General features: G+C 38.6%; 1 protein-coding gene across 3 annotated transcripts in view; it reads left to right on the top strand.

Moving 5' to 3' along the window:
• Window positions 1-19,289, top strand: part of RUNX1T1 (RUNX1 partner transcriptional co-repressor 1) — a 112,962-nt gene that overhangs the window by 49,549 nt on the left and 44,124 nt on the right. For all 3 annotated transcript variants that reach the window (XM_035317164.1, XM_035317165.1, XM_035317166.1), the window contains 3 exons: window positions 12,126-12,263; window positions 16,111-16,352; window positions 18,077-18,166. In XM_035317164.1, the coding sequence (XP_035173055.1) occupies window positions 12,126-12,263; window positions 16,111-16,352; window positions 18,077-18,166 (470 nt within the window). The remainder of the gene's footprint in view (window positions 1-12,125; window positions 12,264-16,110; window positions 16,353-18,076; window positions 18,167-19,289) is intronic.

Genomic DNA, 19,289 nt, shown 5'->3' with positions numbered 1-19,289 from the left:
TTCTTTCTTTTTCTTTCTTTCTTTCTTTCTTTCTTTCTTTCTTTATTCCTTTCACTCTTCCTCTCTCGCTCTTCCTCTCTCTCTTCCTCTCTCTCTCTCTCTCTTCCTCTCTCTCTCTCTCTCTCTTCCTCTCTCTCTCTTCCTTTCTCTTCCTTTCTCCCTTTTCATAGTTCTGGAATTTTCCTTGGATATTTGCTGTAGTTCAGTGATCTTTTATTGCTTCATACATACCCAAAGATGTTCAAAGCTTTCCAGAAAACTACTGAAGTGTTTTACATTTTTTATTCAAAGCGGAAACCATAAAGAAATATGTCCTCACAGGAGATCCCAGTGAAGTCAGTATCTTTCTATGCATTTGAATTGGCTCTGCCATTGGGATTTAGCTTTCTTACTGGTATTTGGTGCCAGAAGGATGTTTTATACAAATGTGTGAACTGCCCTAGTAGGGTTTTTTATTATTATTATTATTTCTGCCCTGTTTCCAATTTAGTTTCTTTGACTTGCTATAGATCTGAAGAAAATCTCAGTGTTTGTTCAGTTCTGTGTGTTTTGCTTCAAGAAAGAAATAGTGTTAAGTTTTGGTGGAGTATTTTCAAATCCATGTATCATCACATGGCTGTAGCTCTGTGAGTACAACCTGGGTACCTGGACATAGTACGTGCTATACTGTAGGCATCCAGCTGTCTGTTGTGCCACTTGCTGCATTACACTTTTTGAGTATTTCCTATAGAAAGTCACCTTCAAAACAGGACTAAATGTATGTGTAGGGGTGTATGTGTACACATAAATGAAGGGGGGAAAGAAGCATCTGGCTCTTTAGCCGGAGTAGCTATATGACAATAGGAGGCACTGAAACTATTTGTCTGTTGCAACCAGTACTGCCCAAGGTCATACTTGAAAATTTGCTTTTTAATTCACTTACTCTTTTGGAAAAAAAAAAAAAAAAAAAAAAAATTATAGCCAAAATTTGGAGAGAAATGCTTAACATTAAGTTTGGTACAGTGGAAATGGAATAGTACATACTGATGTCTACATACAAAGTATCATAACCTTCCCTTCATGTATTGTGTGGTTGAGGTTAATTTTCAAATGATAATGGAAAGAACGTTTCTTAAAGTATCTTCCTTTTATTTTATGAGTACCGTACCATTTATTTTTAATTTTCAGCACAGAATCGGTGAGCTCATGGCACAATATCGGCTCCCTCTGGTGGTCAGCCGTCACCTGGAACAATTTCCAGTGACTGTTAGCCAGAGCCCGCTTCCAGCCAATGTTTCTCTGTTTTAAGTGACACCTACATGGCCTCTGTGAATGCAGAAGGTGAACCCTGAGACTGTTCCCCCCATGTAAGCAGACTGCTGTGCTGCCCTCTCAACCACCCCCTGCTTGACTACATATTTTTTTTCTCTGTTGACTATTCTTTATTTTCTCATAAATATGGCTCTTCTTCTGGTTAATCTGCTTCTCAGTGAAGCAAGATACATAAATCCAAGTAGACCCAAGGGGGCTGTTGTCAGGATTGAAGGCCAAATGTACGGTGAAGACGTGTCTGTTTCCATAGCACAGAGAGAGTTAAATCTGCTTTTCATAAGGATAGCATGTACAAGAAAACTTACCACATTACCAAGGGTTAAGTGCATTCACATTGAACATTCAGAGTTCAAATGCATCAGACCTCTTTACTTTGTCAATATTTCTCTTGCACTTGTAGCATTGAGTGGTTTCTCTCTGGTGTCCGACTTCCTGCCCTGCAGTTTCCCCACTGTTTAACAGTTCCTTCAGTGTAATTGAGGATTGTTTCTTTCTTTTTTTTTTTTTTTTTTTCTAAAGCAGAATTTAAAAAGAAATATCATGGTAAGTATTTTTATATACAGAATTAAGTAAAGCTTGATTAAATATGCGTATAAGTGTAGATGCACACATATAAGTACATCTATAGAAGTAAACCATAGAAGTCACACCAGTCTGTGAAGGTCAATGTTAGAATGCTGGGTTAGAATTGTGGGTTTGGCAGGATTGATGAAAATGTGGACAGGTTCTATAAACGTAGAAACCTTAGTTTCTATGTGTTTGTTGAACAAAGCAAATACATTTCATTTGAATCTGCTGGGCATGAAGTGAAGCTATTTTGTACAACTGTCAAACAATACTATGATATCTGAAATTGTTTTAATATTTTGCTTGTGTTTTCTGTAATTGTTGATTTTTTTAAATTAATGCTTTAGCTGAGTGTTATTTTATTATAGTTTTTTGCTGTCACTCAAAATTCAAAAACAAGACTAAGACTACTGTGATGGTTTAAGATCTAGAAAAGTTGCATATATTTGTGTCCTCTGTGAAACCATCTCTCTTGGTTTACCTGCAGCTGTTTTCTGTAACTAAAGAAGATATTCTTGACTCTATTAAGAAATGGGGACTAAACGGCTAACCCAGCACCTCTGTTCCTGGGGGAGCTAACCTAATCTCTGTGACAATGGGCATCTGTGTGAATTCACTGGCTGGAGAAGGGGGGTTAGGCTGGTTATATGTTGGTGTGATGAACATAAGTTTTTTCCTTTCCCCTCCTCCTTGACATGCTTATATTATTACTTCCTATTAACATTTAAGTATGCGTGTGATATATTAGGCCAGACAATTGATTTGAAATATACTTTTGCTAATGGTAACCTTTGTTTTGGTTGTGAGCTCGTTTGTCAAAAAGTATTATCACCTCATCAGTATTTCAGATGGAAAGTCTTAATTTCATGTGAAGCTGATGAGAATCTCTTTCCCCCCTCCCATCTGCTCCACTGCAGCTTTCAGGTGTGATCCAGTGCCCCAAATAAAACACAATTGTTGTGACATGCAGCATCCAGGAGGAACTGGCTTGTAACTAATCATGAGTATTTTCTCACACTCTGTCTAGACAGTCAGTCATGTAAACACAAGATGTCTTTAATGGCATCACTTGATGATGTGAAATGATAGTCTTCCAGAGCATGTATTTCCACAAATGCCGAAGTACTGATTAGGGTAATAAATTGCACTATGTAGAGATTGTCACCATATAATACTGAGAGTCTTTTCTCCTATAGTTCCACTTCTCTGTCACAGGTAGGGGTAGTGAGAGAGTAACATTGGCAGTACCCAGTGGATTGGGGGTGAAATCTGTTTCAGCATATATTTTTTTTACTGATGGATTCATACCTGTCTTGGCTTGCTGAATAGAAAACAAGAAGTTAGTGTGCCTGGAGGCAGAATTAAGCTAGATGAGGAGCAGTGACTCCCATGCACACCAACCACACTGTAGAGCATTCTGAATGCCTCTGTTTCTCAAGAGGCAAAAGTCCTAGATCTCTATGGAAATATTTGAACCATCTGTTTTAGCAGCTTTAGGAGTTAATAAATTAGAGGCTCTAACTCTTCCTTCTTTTTCAGTGATTACATATGGAGTCTCATTTCCTAATTTAGCTATTGATGTTAGATGGCAGAAATTAGGCATCCTTCCTACAGCTACAGTGGTGTTTTCTGTTGAGGAGTTCATACTTTGGCCACCCATCTGATCTGTCTTATGGATAAGGTCTCATTCTCCAGGCCTACACACGTGGCATAATAGAGCAAACTTCACTGTTTGAAATATCACAGGGAAGAATTAAGTTCCCCAATAGGAAAAACTGTGCAGTCTGATAAAACAGGAATTTCAGAGTTTGATCTACCAGGTGAGTAGTCTGTCCTGGAGCAGCCAACATTTATTGATACCCAACAGGATCTTGACTTGTGTACAGCACACTCCTCACGAGCAAAGAAAGATGTATATCCATTACCTTCTCAGTATTCCCTATGTCATTTAGATGCCTGACCATGGAAAATGTCACCTCCTATGCCCGTGTATCCTTCCTATGAGCATAAGAGACTTCTGGCATGTTTTATAAAAGATAAATTAAGCTTTTTAGTAGTACAGCTGCAAAAACTTTTTTGCTGGCAGAATAAGTTAACACCTAATGTTGTCCTGAATCCAAATAAGTTATTTTAGATAACTTTATCTACTCTGAAATTGTATTAGAGACTTCAGTTCTAGTTAAATATAATGGAATCCTGGTATCAGCACTCTCCTAGGACTTTTCTAAAATGAGCATAGCTCTGCCTTAATACTCTGGTGTTTTTTACTACTGCATAAGTGCATTAAAATGGGTGGAGGGTGTCATACTTATTTTGCTTCAGATTTTTAGCTGTGTATAATAAACCATTTACTGTTAATTTAGGCCCTCACAGACTTTGTATTAAAAACATGCTTCTGAAGAGCAAGTCTGGAAATTTTAATTGGCGATGGGAGAGCAAATGTTTTATTCTTAATGCTGGTGGGACTGACATGCCCTATATATGGTGGAGTATGTAAGAGTGTACAAAGAATGCCAATTTGATGCTGACGGTATTTGAGTTTCTCAGGTATCACTCTGATTTCAGCTGTAGTTTATCAAATGACATGCAATCTTGACAGGGATAGGTCTTCCAGCAAAGCTGGTACAAAAAGGAATTGAATTACTGGCAGATGAGCCTTTGGGAAGCCACATCCAAAAACTTATGTGGGGTCCTCTACAAAAAATAAGAGAAGAGAAAGGAGGGCTTGCTGTTGTGGAGGAGTTATCATCTCCACACCTGTAGAGGAGGCCAGGGGGTGGATTTGACCAATGGTTGTTCTGACTGTTCTTTCTGACTATTCTTTTTGTTCTTCATTTTGCTTGCCAGGAGGTGGTGTACACCTCCTCTTCATTTCATTTGGATCTCAACATTCAATGGTCTGGTTTTGAAATTGTTTTTGTTACCTAAAAGAAAATTTCTCAAAACAACAGTTCCTAGTTTGGTAACTTGTCAACAGAATAAAATAGAACAGGTCCAGGAAAAAGGAGTTCTAAATATAGTATTTTGATAATGATTATGGAAATACTAATGTATTAATTGCATCAATTATACATACATATATTTATAAGCATTTTTATGACTTTTGGTGTGGTATTTAGAATAAATCTTCATTGTCCTTGTCTTAAGTACCGGCTGAGGGATAGACATTCAGCTATGAAAAGGAGGCTTTCTATGGCGTACAGGAAATATAGTGATGCTGCCACACTTTGGCCCTTATTTTGCTTGTCTGTTCTTACTAGAGTATTTCATAAACTGTTATGGTGGTAGTTGATCTACATTTAGAATGTATTCTTCCTACATTGCTTTTTATGTGCAAGCAATTTTATATGGTAAAGTCAGGGAAGGGAGAAGGGTAAAAGAGGTGTTTAACAAAAGTGCAATTCAGATATGATTCAGTTTTTAATTATTAAATAAATAAAGTGAATTTATGTTAGTTTTGAAACTGTCAAAACATGTCAGATTGTTGACTGAAAGGAAAACCAAATACTTTTTTTTTTTTTTTTTCTTAAATGAGATTACATGGTAAGCCAAGTTTATTTCTTTCAGGAGAAAATAATATGTCCAAGCAAAGCCAAGCCATAATATTTTTGTCTCAACTCTGACATTGAACTCATGCAACTATCTGACCTCAGTAGCTAAGCCTCTGGCACACGTGTTTTTTTTTTTTGGATGGCAACTCACCCTAGAGATCTGAAACAAAAAAAGAGCACTTTTGTTTTTTTGGGTTGGTTGTCATGACAGTAGGGCCAGTCAAGTTACCATTATGGATGAAGAACAGGATGCAAAGCATAGTCCATCATTCACCTAGTATTCCTGCTTGAAATGGGCCACAGTATCACAAAATTCCCTTTCAGGTTTTGATAGACAGAGTGGAGATTGCATTATTCACGTTGCTTTTTTTTTTTTTTTTTTTTTAAGCACATCTGAAGAAAGCTCTGATAACTTAGCTTGAGATAAATTTAGTGAACTCCCAGGATGCAGGATTTCTATTCGCTTCTGCATGTTAAATGTGAAGAAATGGATAAACTGAACATGCTTTAATTTATTTTCAATAATAACTGATGATATGAAAAGTTCAACAATCTGAGTGGAGAATAACTAAGATAAGACTGTAGCAAAAGTTGTGAGACTGCTCTTGCAAAAGGGTCATCATATGAGCTTCCTACCAGTAGTGTAAAAGCAGCAGCGAAACGTTATGTCATCTTGAAGATTTGCCTGTGCGCTTCCATCACTCGCCTCATTCACATTAACATTCCTTAGGGGTAAAGCTTGTAGGGGTGATGTTTTGTGACAGAAGATGGAGTCTGACTGTCTGAGCTGCTTACTGAAGCTGCTGTTTTGGGAATTGTGCAGGGAGGAAAAGCTCTCCACCAAAGACCTGGAATCAGGAGATGTTTTCTTTCTAGGCAGATTCCGTGAATGCATGTGGTGCTGACAGGAAGTTGCATCCATATTACATCTGTTTGAGGGCAGTTGTATGTACAAGAATATCAATTGTGTTAAGGTTCTTGTTTATTCATTACAGAAGAGTCAAAAAGGCGAAGTGATGTCAGAGTTTCAAACAAGTCAGAGATGTGTTTGACTTGTTGCAATGTTGTCCAAGTGTTGTGTTTTATAGCTGCATCGTAGGACTTCCAGCTTTTCCCAGGTGTATGGGCTGGGTAGGCTATACCATATATAGTTGGCTAATACCATGCTTATAGCAAACACGACCTTTTCAGCCAAGGCCAATACATTGCAATATAATTCTCAGTAAACACAACCTGAGGCATTATTCCCTGATCCTCATTTCATTGTCCTGCTGTGGGCAGTGGCAGGACTGTGAGGTGCAAAGCCACGAACATCGTCTTCTAGTGCTGGGCACACTGTGTGCCTCAGTTACTTACTTCAAGTGAAAATCTAGAGAAGGGAAGGTTCTTTGCTGACCGTAGTGTGATAACATTATGGATGGAATAGCCATGCAATTGTTCATCTTTGATGGACGGATGGGTCTGTCATCAGGTTCATCGCTACTGGGACTCAATATGTAGTTATTGGCTTGCAAATTCCATGCTGTCACTCTCAAAATGATCAGAATTAGTCCAGTGTCATCTAGGTAACCATCCTCATTTTTAAAAGCCACAGATTTAGGTCTCAGTTTACATAATCTGAGTGTCAGGGGCAGGTTCTAATCCTGTGTCACATGCAGGGTTTGTACTTTCTGTGAATTTAAAGGAAAAAAGGCAATGGGCTCTTCTAATTTGGCATTTTTTTTAATTTTTATTTTTAATGTGTTGGCACAGAAGTAGTAAGTACTGTACAATCAATATAGAGCTTCTTTTAAGAATCTTTCATGCCTGAATATACATCTGGAACTATTTGCGCTAACTAAAAGTAAAATAAATGCCACAGCATATTATACCATACTTTTTTTCATTTAAAAAAGGAAATTGAAAACACACCACTCCTAGAAATGCTTGACATTGAATTGGCTATTGAAATGGTATCAGTAAAGTATTTATATATTCCATATTTTGTTCCATACATCAGCTTTCCTTGATGCGTTAGACTTGGAAGCGTGCCACGTGAGCTGAAATGTTGCCATATATGAAAGACCGCCTTGTTTTAAAAATGGACTAAATCATTTAGGATACAGGAAGTAAAGAAAATCAGTTTGAATACATGCACATCTCTTTCTGCCCCTGCTCTTGCACGTTTTACTTTGTCTCTTCCACATTTGCCTTCAGAAATTGGCTGGGCTTACGGTAAATATCAGTGCTCACCTAACAGCTAAATAATAGCAATAAAAATAACTCCTGCCATAAAAACTGAATGAATGACAAGAGCAGTACAGTTTCATGAACCAAGAAATCCACAAAAGAAATATCATAAGTTAAAGTTGGTTTTACAACATTCTTTAATTTTAAATGGAGCAAAATACTTCTGTGGTAAAGTCAGAGTTCTTCACTCTTTGCTGTAAAAGAGATTCAAGAATGTATATTTCAAATTTTTTTTTTCCTTTTTTCTTTTTTTTTCCCCAATATAATCCAAAGCAAATGCAATAGATCTCTGCATACTTGAAACATATTTTCTGAATTTATTCTAAGTCTCTCACTGCACCAGAGGGTTGTGTATATGGATTAGGACTAGCCCATTATTTCACCATCTATCTCCATCCTGAATTGATTGCAGCGAATAGTGAAGAATGAAATGCAGATGTCTCCTTTTCCCTTTGGTTTGGAGTACCTCTGGTTTCAGCCCCATTTGTTCAGAACTGTGTTAAGGAGTCCAGCTCTGTCACCGCTTAAAGGGTTTCTATGGAAGAAGTCCTTGCATCTGAAACAAGTTATTCTCTCTGTATATGCAGCCTGTGCTCTGAACGGGGCGATGCGAGATTCTGCATGTATGACACTTTCTGTCATGTCCCTGCTAATTCAGGATTATTTGAAATGCCAGATTCCAAGAGCAACAACTAAAAAAAGAAAAAAAAAGAAAAGAAACAAACCCCCCCCAAAACAGCAAACTTTAGAAACAGCAGAAGCAGCTTTGCAAATGGGGAGTTTGCTTTGTCACAAAAGCATAAACATGTTTGGAATTCAAGAAATTAAGTCATTTTAAGAGATGGTTCTCTTTCAAGTTTGTCCAAATTTCAAGCAAAGCTCAAGGTATATACTCCTATTTTCAACAATTATTATTATTTTTAAATTAAAATTGTAATGATTTGTAATGAAGCTGGGGTTCTAGGCTACTTACCAGACATTACCAGCTTCCCAAGTTCAGGTCATAGGGGCTGGGAATGCTTTGTCAGCCATAGCTCTGCTTTATGCTCTGTCACCGCTCTAGATGAAGCTGGTGAGGCCTCCAAGCTGGGTGGTGGAGTAGAGGTGTGTGCAGAGCAGCAATGTGCACATCTTCCCGGCCCCATAGTGCCCTCAGAAGCTCAGAACTCTGAAGAGGGGAGATGTAAATTAGAGGTTAGGAGGAAATTCTTCACTCAGAGGGTGGTGAAGCGCTGCCACAAGCTGCCCAGAGAGGCCGTGGATGCCCCATCCCTGGAAGTATTCAAGGGTGGGTTGGACGAGGCCTCGGGCAGTCTGGTCTGGTGGGAGGTGTCACTGTCCATGGCAGGGGGCTGGAACTGGCAGGGCTTTAAGGTCACTTTCCACCAAAACCCTTCTGTGATTCTATGACTCTGCTGTGAAGGCAGGTAGCAGATAAATACCAGCATAAAGGCTCCTGCAGGAGTTTTGCTACTGAAGAGGGCGGAAGGGTGGGAAGTGAAAGACTCAAATGGAGCAGGCTGTTCTCCTGGGCTCTGCTGTAGTGTGGTGACTTCAGAGCACATGGAAGAGCTTTGCATTTTATATTGTAGTTCTTCAAAAGACGTCCCCTTCTCCCCCTGCACTGTAAAGATAAGCTGGTTCCTTGATTAGAAGTGTTCGGAGGTGCACTTGGAAGCAGCCTTGTATCTCCTTATAGAAGGTAGTGCCACAGACAACCAGAGATAAATCTGTCTACCATTGTACAGTAGCAGTGTGTGTGTTAGGGCTTTGCAAGGGGAAGAGAGGGGCTAATCAAAAGTCAGTGGCCTGTAGCGTTTGTTCCCCTTCCCCCACCACAGAAAGGTAATTAGGAACAATCAAGCCTAATGTCAACAGATTTATATGAAAAGTACAGGGGTCTGTGGCTAATTTCAGCAATCCGCAGGTTGGGTGGCAGACATTGTTCAAGGGAATAAAAACCAGTCAGTGCTGCAAGTGGAGGGCCGAGCCCACACACTATTTCCCACTATAGCGTTCCATTTAAGTAACCAAATATTGCCAGCTTGTCGGAAAAGTCTTCCCCCTCCGATCTGAGCAGACCTGAGCTCTGGTATGCAGCGAAGTCGGGGAGCAGGAGAGTTGCGGTTGGTTGCAATACTGGGCTCGCTTTTAGGTATCAACAGCTGAATCGGAGGATACAGCCTGTGCCTGCTCAGTGTGAGCAGCAGACTGCGAGCGGAGTTCGATTTCTCTCACTCTTTCTTCCACCCACCTCCATCTCCTCCCTGCCTGTGTCTGCGCTCCCACATGCTTCAAATCTGTGTACCTGGACTGCCTTCCTTAACAGTTCAGCGTGAGTGTTAGCAGAATGAAAACCAGATGGACCAGCAGTTCCCACTGTTATCTCCCCACCAGCTCTGGCAAGCCTCCCTTTCTCTCTCCTTTCTTGGCATGGCAGAAATATTTTCCTTTATTTAGGAGGGCTCAGGCTCACTGCTGTGCCTCTTTCCCTCTGTTGCAACATGAGCTGAAAGCTATTTATTCCCTTGTTGCTGAGGTTGGTTGAGGTGAGTGCGAGATGAATTCAGCTATTAAGGAAGCAATTAACATTTCAAGACTAGTTTTCGTAGTTCTTTATATTAAATGAATGGCTAGCTGAAGATATAGATTTAACTGCTTGAGTATAGCGATACAGAAAGGAAATTTTGTATACTTTTTAAAACTTACTTTTTTTTTTTTTCCAGCATGTAATAATTTACTGTTGCTTGATTTGCAAATCAAACCTCACCTGCCTTTGTAGAAGCCTTAATATTTAAGCCAATCATTTTGGATACCATTCCCTACACTACAGAGGTTTACTAACCTTAGATCAAAACTTCAGGTCCTTTACTCCTGTATCTGTATTCCCCTCACAGCATTTTTGGGGTGTTTCACTGTTCGTCATTCCCAAACGTATGTGGCACTTCACACACTGCACGTCTGTATCATACTTCCTTGGTTTCAAGCAACTGAAGATTGGTATCTATCATGTGTTGTTAGTTTTTAGTTTTTGTTGTTGTTGTTTGTTTGTTTGTTTGTTTGTTTCTTCTTGCTCTCCTGATAATTAAATGCTCTAATAATTAAGTGCTTTGAGACTCTTCAAAACACACCCTTCCTTCATAAAATGTGTGCACAGCATTTCATTTCTCTTAGTGTCTTGCAGGCAAAATTTAGATATGTTTTTTTTGTTGCTGTTTTGTTGTTGTTGTTGTTTTGTGTGTGTGTGTGTATAATGTTATAACAAAGAATACCTTCTCAAAGTTGAGTGACGGAGTTTATAGGACATTACTGACTTTGCTATTGTCTTGAATTGAAATCACAGATTAATCTACTAACTCACTAGCAGTGACAGTTATTTGTTTTGCAAGATAGTTTAATGGAGCTCATGAAGATTTGTATAGGACGGTGCATAAAACAAATAATCCTGACCCTGAAAGAAGGGTTGTCAGACTTTAACTCATGCCTGTTAAAAGCTAAACTTCACCTTTACTCAGGTTATTCATGATAAATGAAACATAAGGGTTTGAATGTTTTTCATTTTTAATATATATATATATATTTTTTTTTTCCAATCAATGTTAATATAGAGGTGTCCAGAAAAATGTTTGGATAAAGAAACTATTTCTGTTGCTTCTGCATCAAGTATCTGGCATCTTTAGATCTTTACTTGCAAGACAACTGTTAGGTTTTCTGCCTGATTTTGCGTTTATTGTTGTTGGTTTTAATATCTTACAGGTTTTGAACATTAAAGTTCATACTGTGTAGAGGTGCAAACTTAGAAATTTGCCTTTTTATTTATTTATTTATTTTAATCGATATGAATGTGTGGAGATTGACTTACCGTTTTGACATGTGTTTATTTTTCTTGTGAATGTGAGAATATCCAAGGGCAGGGTGGTAAAGGCATCCATGAGGCGCACAGTATTTAACATAAGTATCTCTCCTTATTTACAAAGATGAGCGATGGAGAGGGTGGCAGGTGTTACAACGAAGATACATGACAAGAGCTGGCTTCGACCAGTATCCTTCCCAATATCTTACCTGTACTAAAGAGCTTCAGGTTTTAGTTCTGCAAGAGTTGTCATAAGGGGATTTATTACCTTCCTGTCTCTTTGTCAATTTTTTTTTTCCTCCTGCCTGACGTTGAAGGGAGGTGGCATTATTGCAGCTCCAGGAGTGCTTGGGAGGTAGCATCTGCACATGCTGGAAATAAAAACAAAAGATAATGCAGCACCACTACAAATGAGGTCTTACCATCTGTGTTACACCTTCTTAAGTAAGGTTCAGATGATGTAATTCTGAAAGAGCACACTGGAGTAGATAATCAGGTGTAATCTTTTGCGGCAGATGCTGCAATGGCTCACTTCCTGCATTAGCTTTTAAACTCTTTTTTGGAGCGGATGTGCTTGGGGAAATAAAATAGTGTGTTCATGTGGTGTGTTACAGATCGCACTGAGAAGCATTCCACAATGCCAGACTCACCTGTGGATGTGAAGACACAATCCAGGCTGACGCCTCCAACAATGCCACCTCCTCCCACTACCCAAGGAGCTCCAAGAACCAGTTCATTCACGCCCACAACGTGTAATTAGACCTATTTTCTTCCTTTTCTTTCATATTCTTTCTTTCTGTGTGTAAACAAACAAAGTTCTGAAGGGAAATCTCTATGACAGGGCTGCAGCACCATTTGATTATACTGCAATATGTAATTAAGCACAACTAAGATCACAACAGATTAATGTAGCTTTAATTTATTAAGACGTTCAGCTCAGAGTTGTGGTAATTTTGTTGATAGCTTGGCTGCAGTGTCAAAGAACAGTGAGAACTAATTTTCTATGTCATTTATGCTTAGATCAGTCCTGTGAGAAGTAAGGGAAACTTCCTTCTTGTCTTGTATGTATGCCATTCCTTTGTTTTGTTTAAAGGATTCTGTTCACTTTTGTATATAAACTTTGGTAGTTATTGTTTAGGGCTTTGTGGTTTGTTTATATATTTAAAGTGGGGGTTATTCATAAAGAAAATACTTCATCCCACTAACGATTGAATGAAGAATTTGGATTTAAGTGCTACAAAATTTCTAATTAGTATGGATTTTTTTAAAAAAAGAAAAGTCTTTTTATTGTTTTGTCTTGAGATTTCTATCCTGTGACCACTTCTCTAAATCACTCAGGGCTGGATCTCTGTCTCAGTTTGCTGATCTAAACACACAGGAAACTCTACCAGTCTTGGTGGAATTATTCTGCATTCGTATCAGTGTAACTGAGATTTAAATCTGGCATGTTGTCTGGACTATTCTTTTCACAGTCACAAAATGATCCACATTTCTCTTACCAAGATTTAGCTGCAAATTTTTTGGTCTCTTTTATATGCCTTGTAATAGTATAAACATGAGAATGTGTTTACATTTCACATTTTAAATAAAACAGTTTTAGAACAGTAGAATACATATGCCTAAACAGCATGAAGGCAGCATCTTCTATTTGTCTTGCCTACATCTTTTTAGCCCCTTGCTGCCTGTTAAATGCCTGTTAAATGCCTTACTTAAAATTCACCTCTATGCAGGAGGCCAGCTGGAAGCCTTTGTACCACTTATCCCAGTGAACCCTGTCCTGAGGATTTACATTGAATTTAAACAGTGAGGAGCGTTTGTGCCAGCTCTTTGCATAAACTCAAATTTAATCCAGTGACCCTGATCCTGCAAGATCTGCTTGTTTTGCTTAACTCCAGCACCTGAATCATCCTAGGAACTGCTCTGCTCTAAAGTTAAACTGTTTCTAGGTTTTTGCAGGATGGGGCTCTTGCAGATTAGGCTTTTCTGTCTAATGTACTTAGCATGGTTCAGGATGATCTTGGGTGATGATAAAAGGAGTAGACAATGTTCTTTTTTAGTCTTTCCTATAGTTCTCAGTGTACTCATTAGATTTCTGCATATTATTGGAAGGTGTGTGAACCATAGCTGCTCATTTTTTCTCTCTCTCTTTTTTCCTATTTAAATGAAGACTAGAAGTCTAAAGATCTTATTTTAAATGCCTTTTACCCTGTCATATTTTGGAGTTTGGCCTTAGCAGTTCCAGCTTGTATATAGTAAACAGTCACTTCTGTTTGAGTGTCTGTTACACTTATAACTACTACAGTGAACATGCCTGTAGGCTGCAAAGAGCATACTTGTTTTCTGGTCAAGAGTATGCTTGTTGTTTGCTTTGTTTTAGACTATTAAAAACTCTTAAGATATATTAGTTTGTTGAAATTTTGAATGCTAAATTCTATTTTATTAATAACATGGTTATGTTTCATAACAACATAGATGTCTGTCAGTTGGCAAAGTCAGACACTGTAAAGAAAGAGATAAAATCATTAGTATTGTATGGGCTGTAACAAATAAAAATTGTTTTAGAGAAATTGCATTTGAGGAATATTTCTGTATCTGTTTTGTTGAGGGAGAATTTTTGCCTGCTTTTCTCTTCCTCATCTCTCCTAGGGAATGAACTTGGCTGTTCTCTGCTTTCTTAATCATAGCCCCATCACCCTCTGCCTAGAACAGCCCAGGAACAGTGACTGAGTTGCTGGGTTGTCAGGCTAGAGCAGGACATACTCTTCCCACTCCTCATTTACTAAGTTCATGGTATGATAACTTTGGATTGCAAGTTCCTTGCAATCACCATGTATTTGTTTACTCAGATATCTCACTCTACTGCAGTGCTCGGAGAGCATGGCTTGGAGCTTAACTTGCAGAGACCAGCTTTTTTCTATTTCTGCATTTTCCATTTCTTGTTTTCCCTAGCCCATGCAACTAAAGTAGGCAACCAACATCTAGGATAAAAACCAGCAGAAACTAGGTAGCCATTCAGATGGCCATTTTCTCTACTACCTCCGGAAATGCACTGCAGTCACAAGGACAAAAACTCCTTTAAATTAGGGTTGTGATAATCATTTAAATCTTGTAATAGGTGTCCACCCTCAAAAAGGAGTTGCTATCTAAAAATGAAGATGACTGTTGGAGGAAGTGACAAATACAAAAGGGATGTTTGGTCATTAACAAACATGGAAAGTTCTTTAAGTTGCTAGTTTGTCATGCTTTTAAATAGGAAGCAATGGAGGCTACTAGTACTATACATTTTCGATTGTAGGAACTTCCTGATTTTTGATGTTTTTTTGATATACAGTGATTTGAATTCAGGTCTTAGTGCTTTGGAGGAGAGCAGCAGATTGCACAAGTGAGTGGTAAAAACAAAAAGGTGGATTGAGTGGCTCCCTGAACAGAAACCAGCAAATTTGCCCAGGGCAATGGCCAGCTGAGTGGAGCTGCTGCTGGGTACAGTCCTGTGCTGCATGCCTATGCTTGCAGGTGCACTGGTGCATTCTCATTTGTAGGGAGCCATCCTTTTTCTTGCTACTCACTGTCAGTTTGGCTAGTCAGACTCAAGCAATTTCAACAAAGCGTATTTGACTGTTGCTGTTTCAAGTAACCTGGGTGGAAAAAGATGTCCTTGGTTTAAGTCTGTGCTCTCTTCTGGAGTGTGAATAAGAATTGAACTAAAATAGCTGCCAAAAACTAACTGTTGTTGTCTTCACTATGTCTGCATGAGTCTTGTTGCCATAAATTTTGAACACTTAGTGCTTCAGATAGTTATTCTCACAGCAACGTTACAACAGGAGGGAAATGTCTTCCTATCCTTTTTAGAGATACAGTATTGGCAAATGAAAAGCTGAGTGATTTCCTTCTGGTCTCTGAGAAGTCTTCTCCTGAAGCCCGGCTTTGTGCCCTAGCTGCAAGGCTTCAGACCACAGCAAGCGTGGCACCATTTGTACCTGCACAAACAACTTAGTGTGCTCCATATGTTAGCAGCTAGGAAATCTGTATCGGAAAAAATAACCTTCTCATTGGGTGGTGTAAGGTTAAAACGTGAAAGTCCTGTTTTATAAACACAGCTGTCAGTTGTGTGTACAAAACACGAGTAAAAATATTCAGAGATAAACTGAGGCTTCATGAAATATGTCTGCACATTTTTTCTACCCCAAAGAGCAATTTTTTTGGTTCTCAATCGTATATGCGCTTGTGCTCTTTTCAGTTTTTTTTTTTTTTTTTTTTTTTTTCTTTCCTCTTTTCTCATTTTAAGATTCTCTGACAAAAGGCTGATAATCAAGCAATGCTTTTCAGGTCCAGGAGCACTCTAGGGGGCTGTGTGACAGGCAGCTACTGTTACTTCCAGTCTATACACTGTTCAGTACCAGATACTGTAATATAGATATAAATTGCAATGTCATTCTGTCAAAAAGCTAATTGTCTTTGATTGTGCAACTTAATTGATTTTAAGGTCAAGCACAGAAAATATAAGCTGATGGATTCCCCCCCATTCCCCCCATCCTCTCTCTCTCTCTCCCCCTCTGTTTCCCTCTCTCTATTTTATCTTCCCTTCTCTTTCTCTTTCAGTAACCAATGGCACTAGCCATTCACCAACAGCGTTAAATGGAGCTCCATCTCCTCCTAATGGCTTTAGCAATGGGCCATCCTCTTCCTCTTCCTCTTCTCTGGCTAACCAGCAGTTACCACCAGCTTGTGGAGCTAGGCAACTCAGCAAACTGAAGAGATTTCTTACAACCTTACAGCAGTTTGGCAATGACATTTCACCAGAGATTGGGGAGAGAGTGCGTACCCTTGTGCTAGGACTTGTGGTAAGCAAAAACCAATGATATAATAACTGTTATCTCTTTCTCTCCCTTTCCCTCCTTTATACTTGACATGTTTATTATACGCAAGAGTGGGTCACGTACACTGCATATACCATACTTATACCAAGTGCCATCTCTTGCCCCAGAGCTAGCATAAGTGTCTTAACTATTTGGCTACAAGTGGCATCTGTTCTCAACTGGGTACAGACTAGAATGGTATAATATTATGCCATAATGATGTGAAAGTGGTTTTGCTCTATACTGGCAGCACCCTGATGCTGACACAGCTTGAGTTATATAATACAGTTAAATCTGTTTTGGCTCACCTAATTTAGTTGACTGGGGAAAAGAGAGTGCCCCTATACATATAGCAGCAGAATACTGGTTAAAAGGAAGAGCTGAATACACACTTGGTCTGTGGTTACACAGTGGAAAACCTTTTCTCAGTATTCATTGAATCCAGTGATGAGGGACCTGACAGTGTATTGATGCTACTTAAGTCACGTTATTTATAAGATTATGTGATTATATGTCTGAATGGTAATTTCAGGTTTTTCTTATCTACAGCCATTAGGTTGGGCTGCTGTTTTATTGGCAAACGGTTGGGAATCTGGCCCAGGATTCTTTTTATTCCCATTAAAGTCCTTTTGCTGCCAGACATTGTTGTCTCCCATGTATCTCCTTCAGTAATAATTACATGTACTAGGAAAATACTGTTGCAGTGCTCTAATTTACATCTGTTCTGAGCAGCTGCAGTTGCCATTGCTTTCATTTGGAGCAAAGACTGCCAACACTGTTTAGTACTAGGGCTCAGGTGGTCTCCACTTTTATCTTCACAAAACAGCACCTGAAAGCAGTGAGACATGTTCACCTGAATCTGTGTTAAAAGGATGCGTAATGTAAGCAGCAGAACTTCAGTTAAGTCCTATTCTGTGTTTGCTGGCACATCCAGAATTCTTATTTAATGTGTTTTTTCTTGTCACATGGTTCTCTGTGGAAATGTGAACTAGTGGAGGAACTAAAGACACCTTTGGGTGCACCTACCGGCCTTTGATTTTCAAATCAAAAGTTCTTGCCCGTTGTTCATTACAGTTGGATTTCTACCTCGCTAAACTTCATCTGAGCTCTGAGGAGCAAACTATGATTTCTTCCTTGGGAATGTTCATGTATCATTATTTCCTTAGTTAAACCAGTGCAAGGTGTGGTCTTCATGCATATGCCCTCAGCCACAAAATAACGGCTTCCCTACACAACCTACCAATGTAATGAGTAGGATGTAATAAACAAGTATAAGAGGCAAAGTGCAGTTTTCCTCCTCAAATAACAAGGAAGGTGTCTTTAAAAAAATATGTATTTTTTGTGTATGTGGACATTAATTACCACCTCTGCACTGGGAACAAAAATTCAAGAGGCATCAAGAGAAGAAAAAATAAATTGTTGAGCAAAGCAGCTTTAACTGGTGTTTGACATCTGAAAGCATTTCCATGCTTAGCTCCTGAGAACTTAAACTGTACTCTAAGCAACAGGTGCTGAATGTCTGAGATACTGGTGGTTTCCTTTGAGTTTTTTAATAAGGTAATAATTTAATAATGTGTCATGTTTTTCTTTATCCTCTTATCAATATCAAGAACAAGTTATTAAGCAATTTCAGAGTGCTTTGGTTACTGTTTCTCTTGCTAAGTGTTTTCATTATTTTGTCACCAAGAAAGATTTTTTTTTCTCAACAGAACTCTACTTTGACAATTGAAGAATTTCATTCCAAACTGCAAGAAGCTACTAACTTCCCACTGCGACCTTTTGTCATCCCATTTTTAAAGGTATTGCACAGTTCAGTGATCTGGAAAGTATTTCAAACCATATTGTTGCTAGGTCACAGATGTGTGTTACAGTTTTTCTCTTTAAGAGAGTCAGGAAAATGAATAACTTTTAAAGGCTTCTTTCCATAGCTTAGTGGATGGAACTGCATTTGAGTATGTAGTTTGGCTATTCACAGGAGCTGTCATTTCCGTAATTCTATAATCACTATTGTTTGTTTTATGTTTTTAGTTTATAGATATAGAAGCTTTTACCAACTAAGTCCTGAGACTATTATAAACATAATAATTTCTTGTGCTTGCTAAAATCTACATTTTTTTTTTGCAAATTTACGTGATGTAAAGAAAAGAGAATCAAGAATTCCTACGACCAGCCCTTTTTTAATGTGCTGATCATCATTCATACACAATGAGATTGTGACACTGCCATACAAGTGAAATACTAATCTTTTTCTTCTGGTTCCATTCACCAGTACAAACATGATATCACAAGAAGGACTTATGCTTATGTGTCTATTATTAGAAATTAAAGATAAAATCTCTTTCAAAAGCCAATTAATAAAATGCAGCACATTAATGTGCATAATAGGAACCAGAGAAGCAAAATCTTCTTTGAAGTCAGGAATTTATTCTGGTGCTCACCTGTCAGTAACTACCTCCTCTGAATGGCTGTAGTCTATGAACAGTCCAAGTTATATTCACAGAGCACTTTGCATTCTGTTTTGGTTTTGCTGTAAAGATGAGAAATTTATTGTTCCCTTTTATATTTTTGGTGTCTTTATCTTAGTGTGTGGGTGGACAGTTGGCATTATTTTAGTCAGTGTGTATAAGCATTCTTAGATATTCTGTTGTCCTGAAGCACTAGTATCCTCAAAGGGTTTGTTTTCATGTTTTTCCCCTTCTTGGTTAGCTGTGTCAGATGGGCTTTATGCAGATAGTATAGCTGTTACCTTGGTACATTGCCAGATGCTTTCTTTTCATAATGGAATACACTCTCCCACTTGCAGTTCTATCAACTCTGATATTCCTGCTTAAATCATTCTGGTTTATTTTCATGGCATCTAGTTTGTTTTCCTTTTAAAAGCCACTTCAGAATTAATTGACTTTGGTGCCAGGAGCTTGTTAG

This window comes from Oxyura jamaicensis, chromosome 2, assembly GCF_011077185.1.
Source record: "Oxyura jamaicensis isolate SHBP4307 breed ruddy duck chromosome 2, BPBGC_Ojam_1.0, whole genome shotgun sequence".
Classification (NCBI taxonomy): Eukaryota; Metazoa; Chordata; class Aves; order Anseriformes; family Anatidae; genus Oxyura; species Oxyura jamaicensis.
Note: the sequence above shows the minus strand (reverse complement) of the source record. Positions and strands in the feature narration are given on the sequence as shown.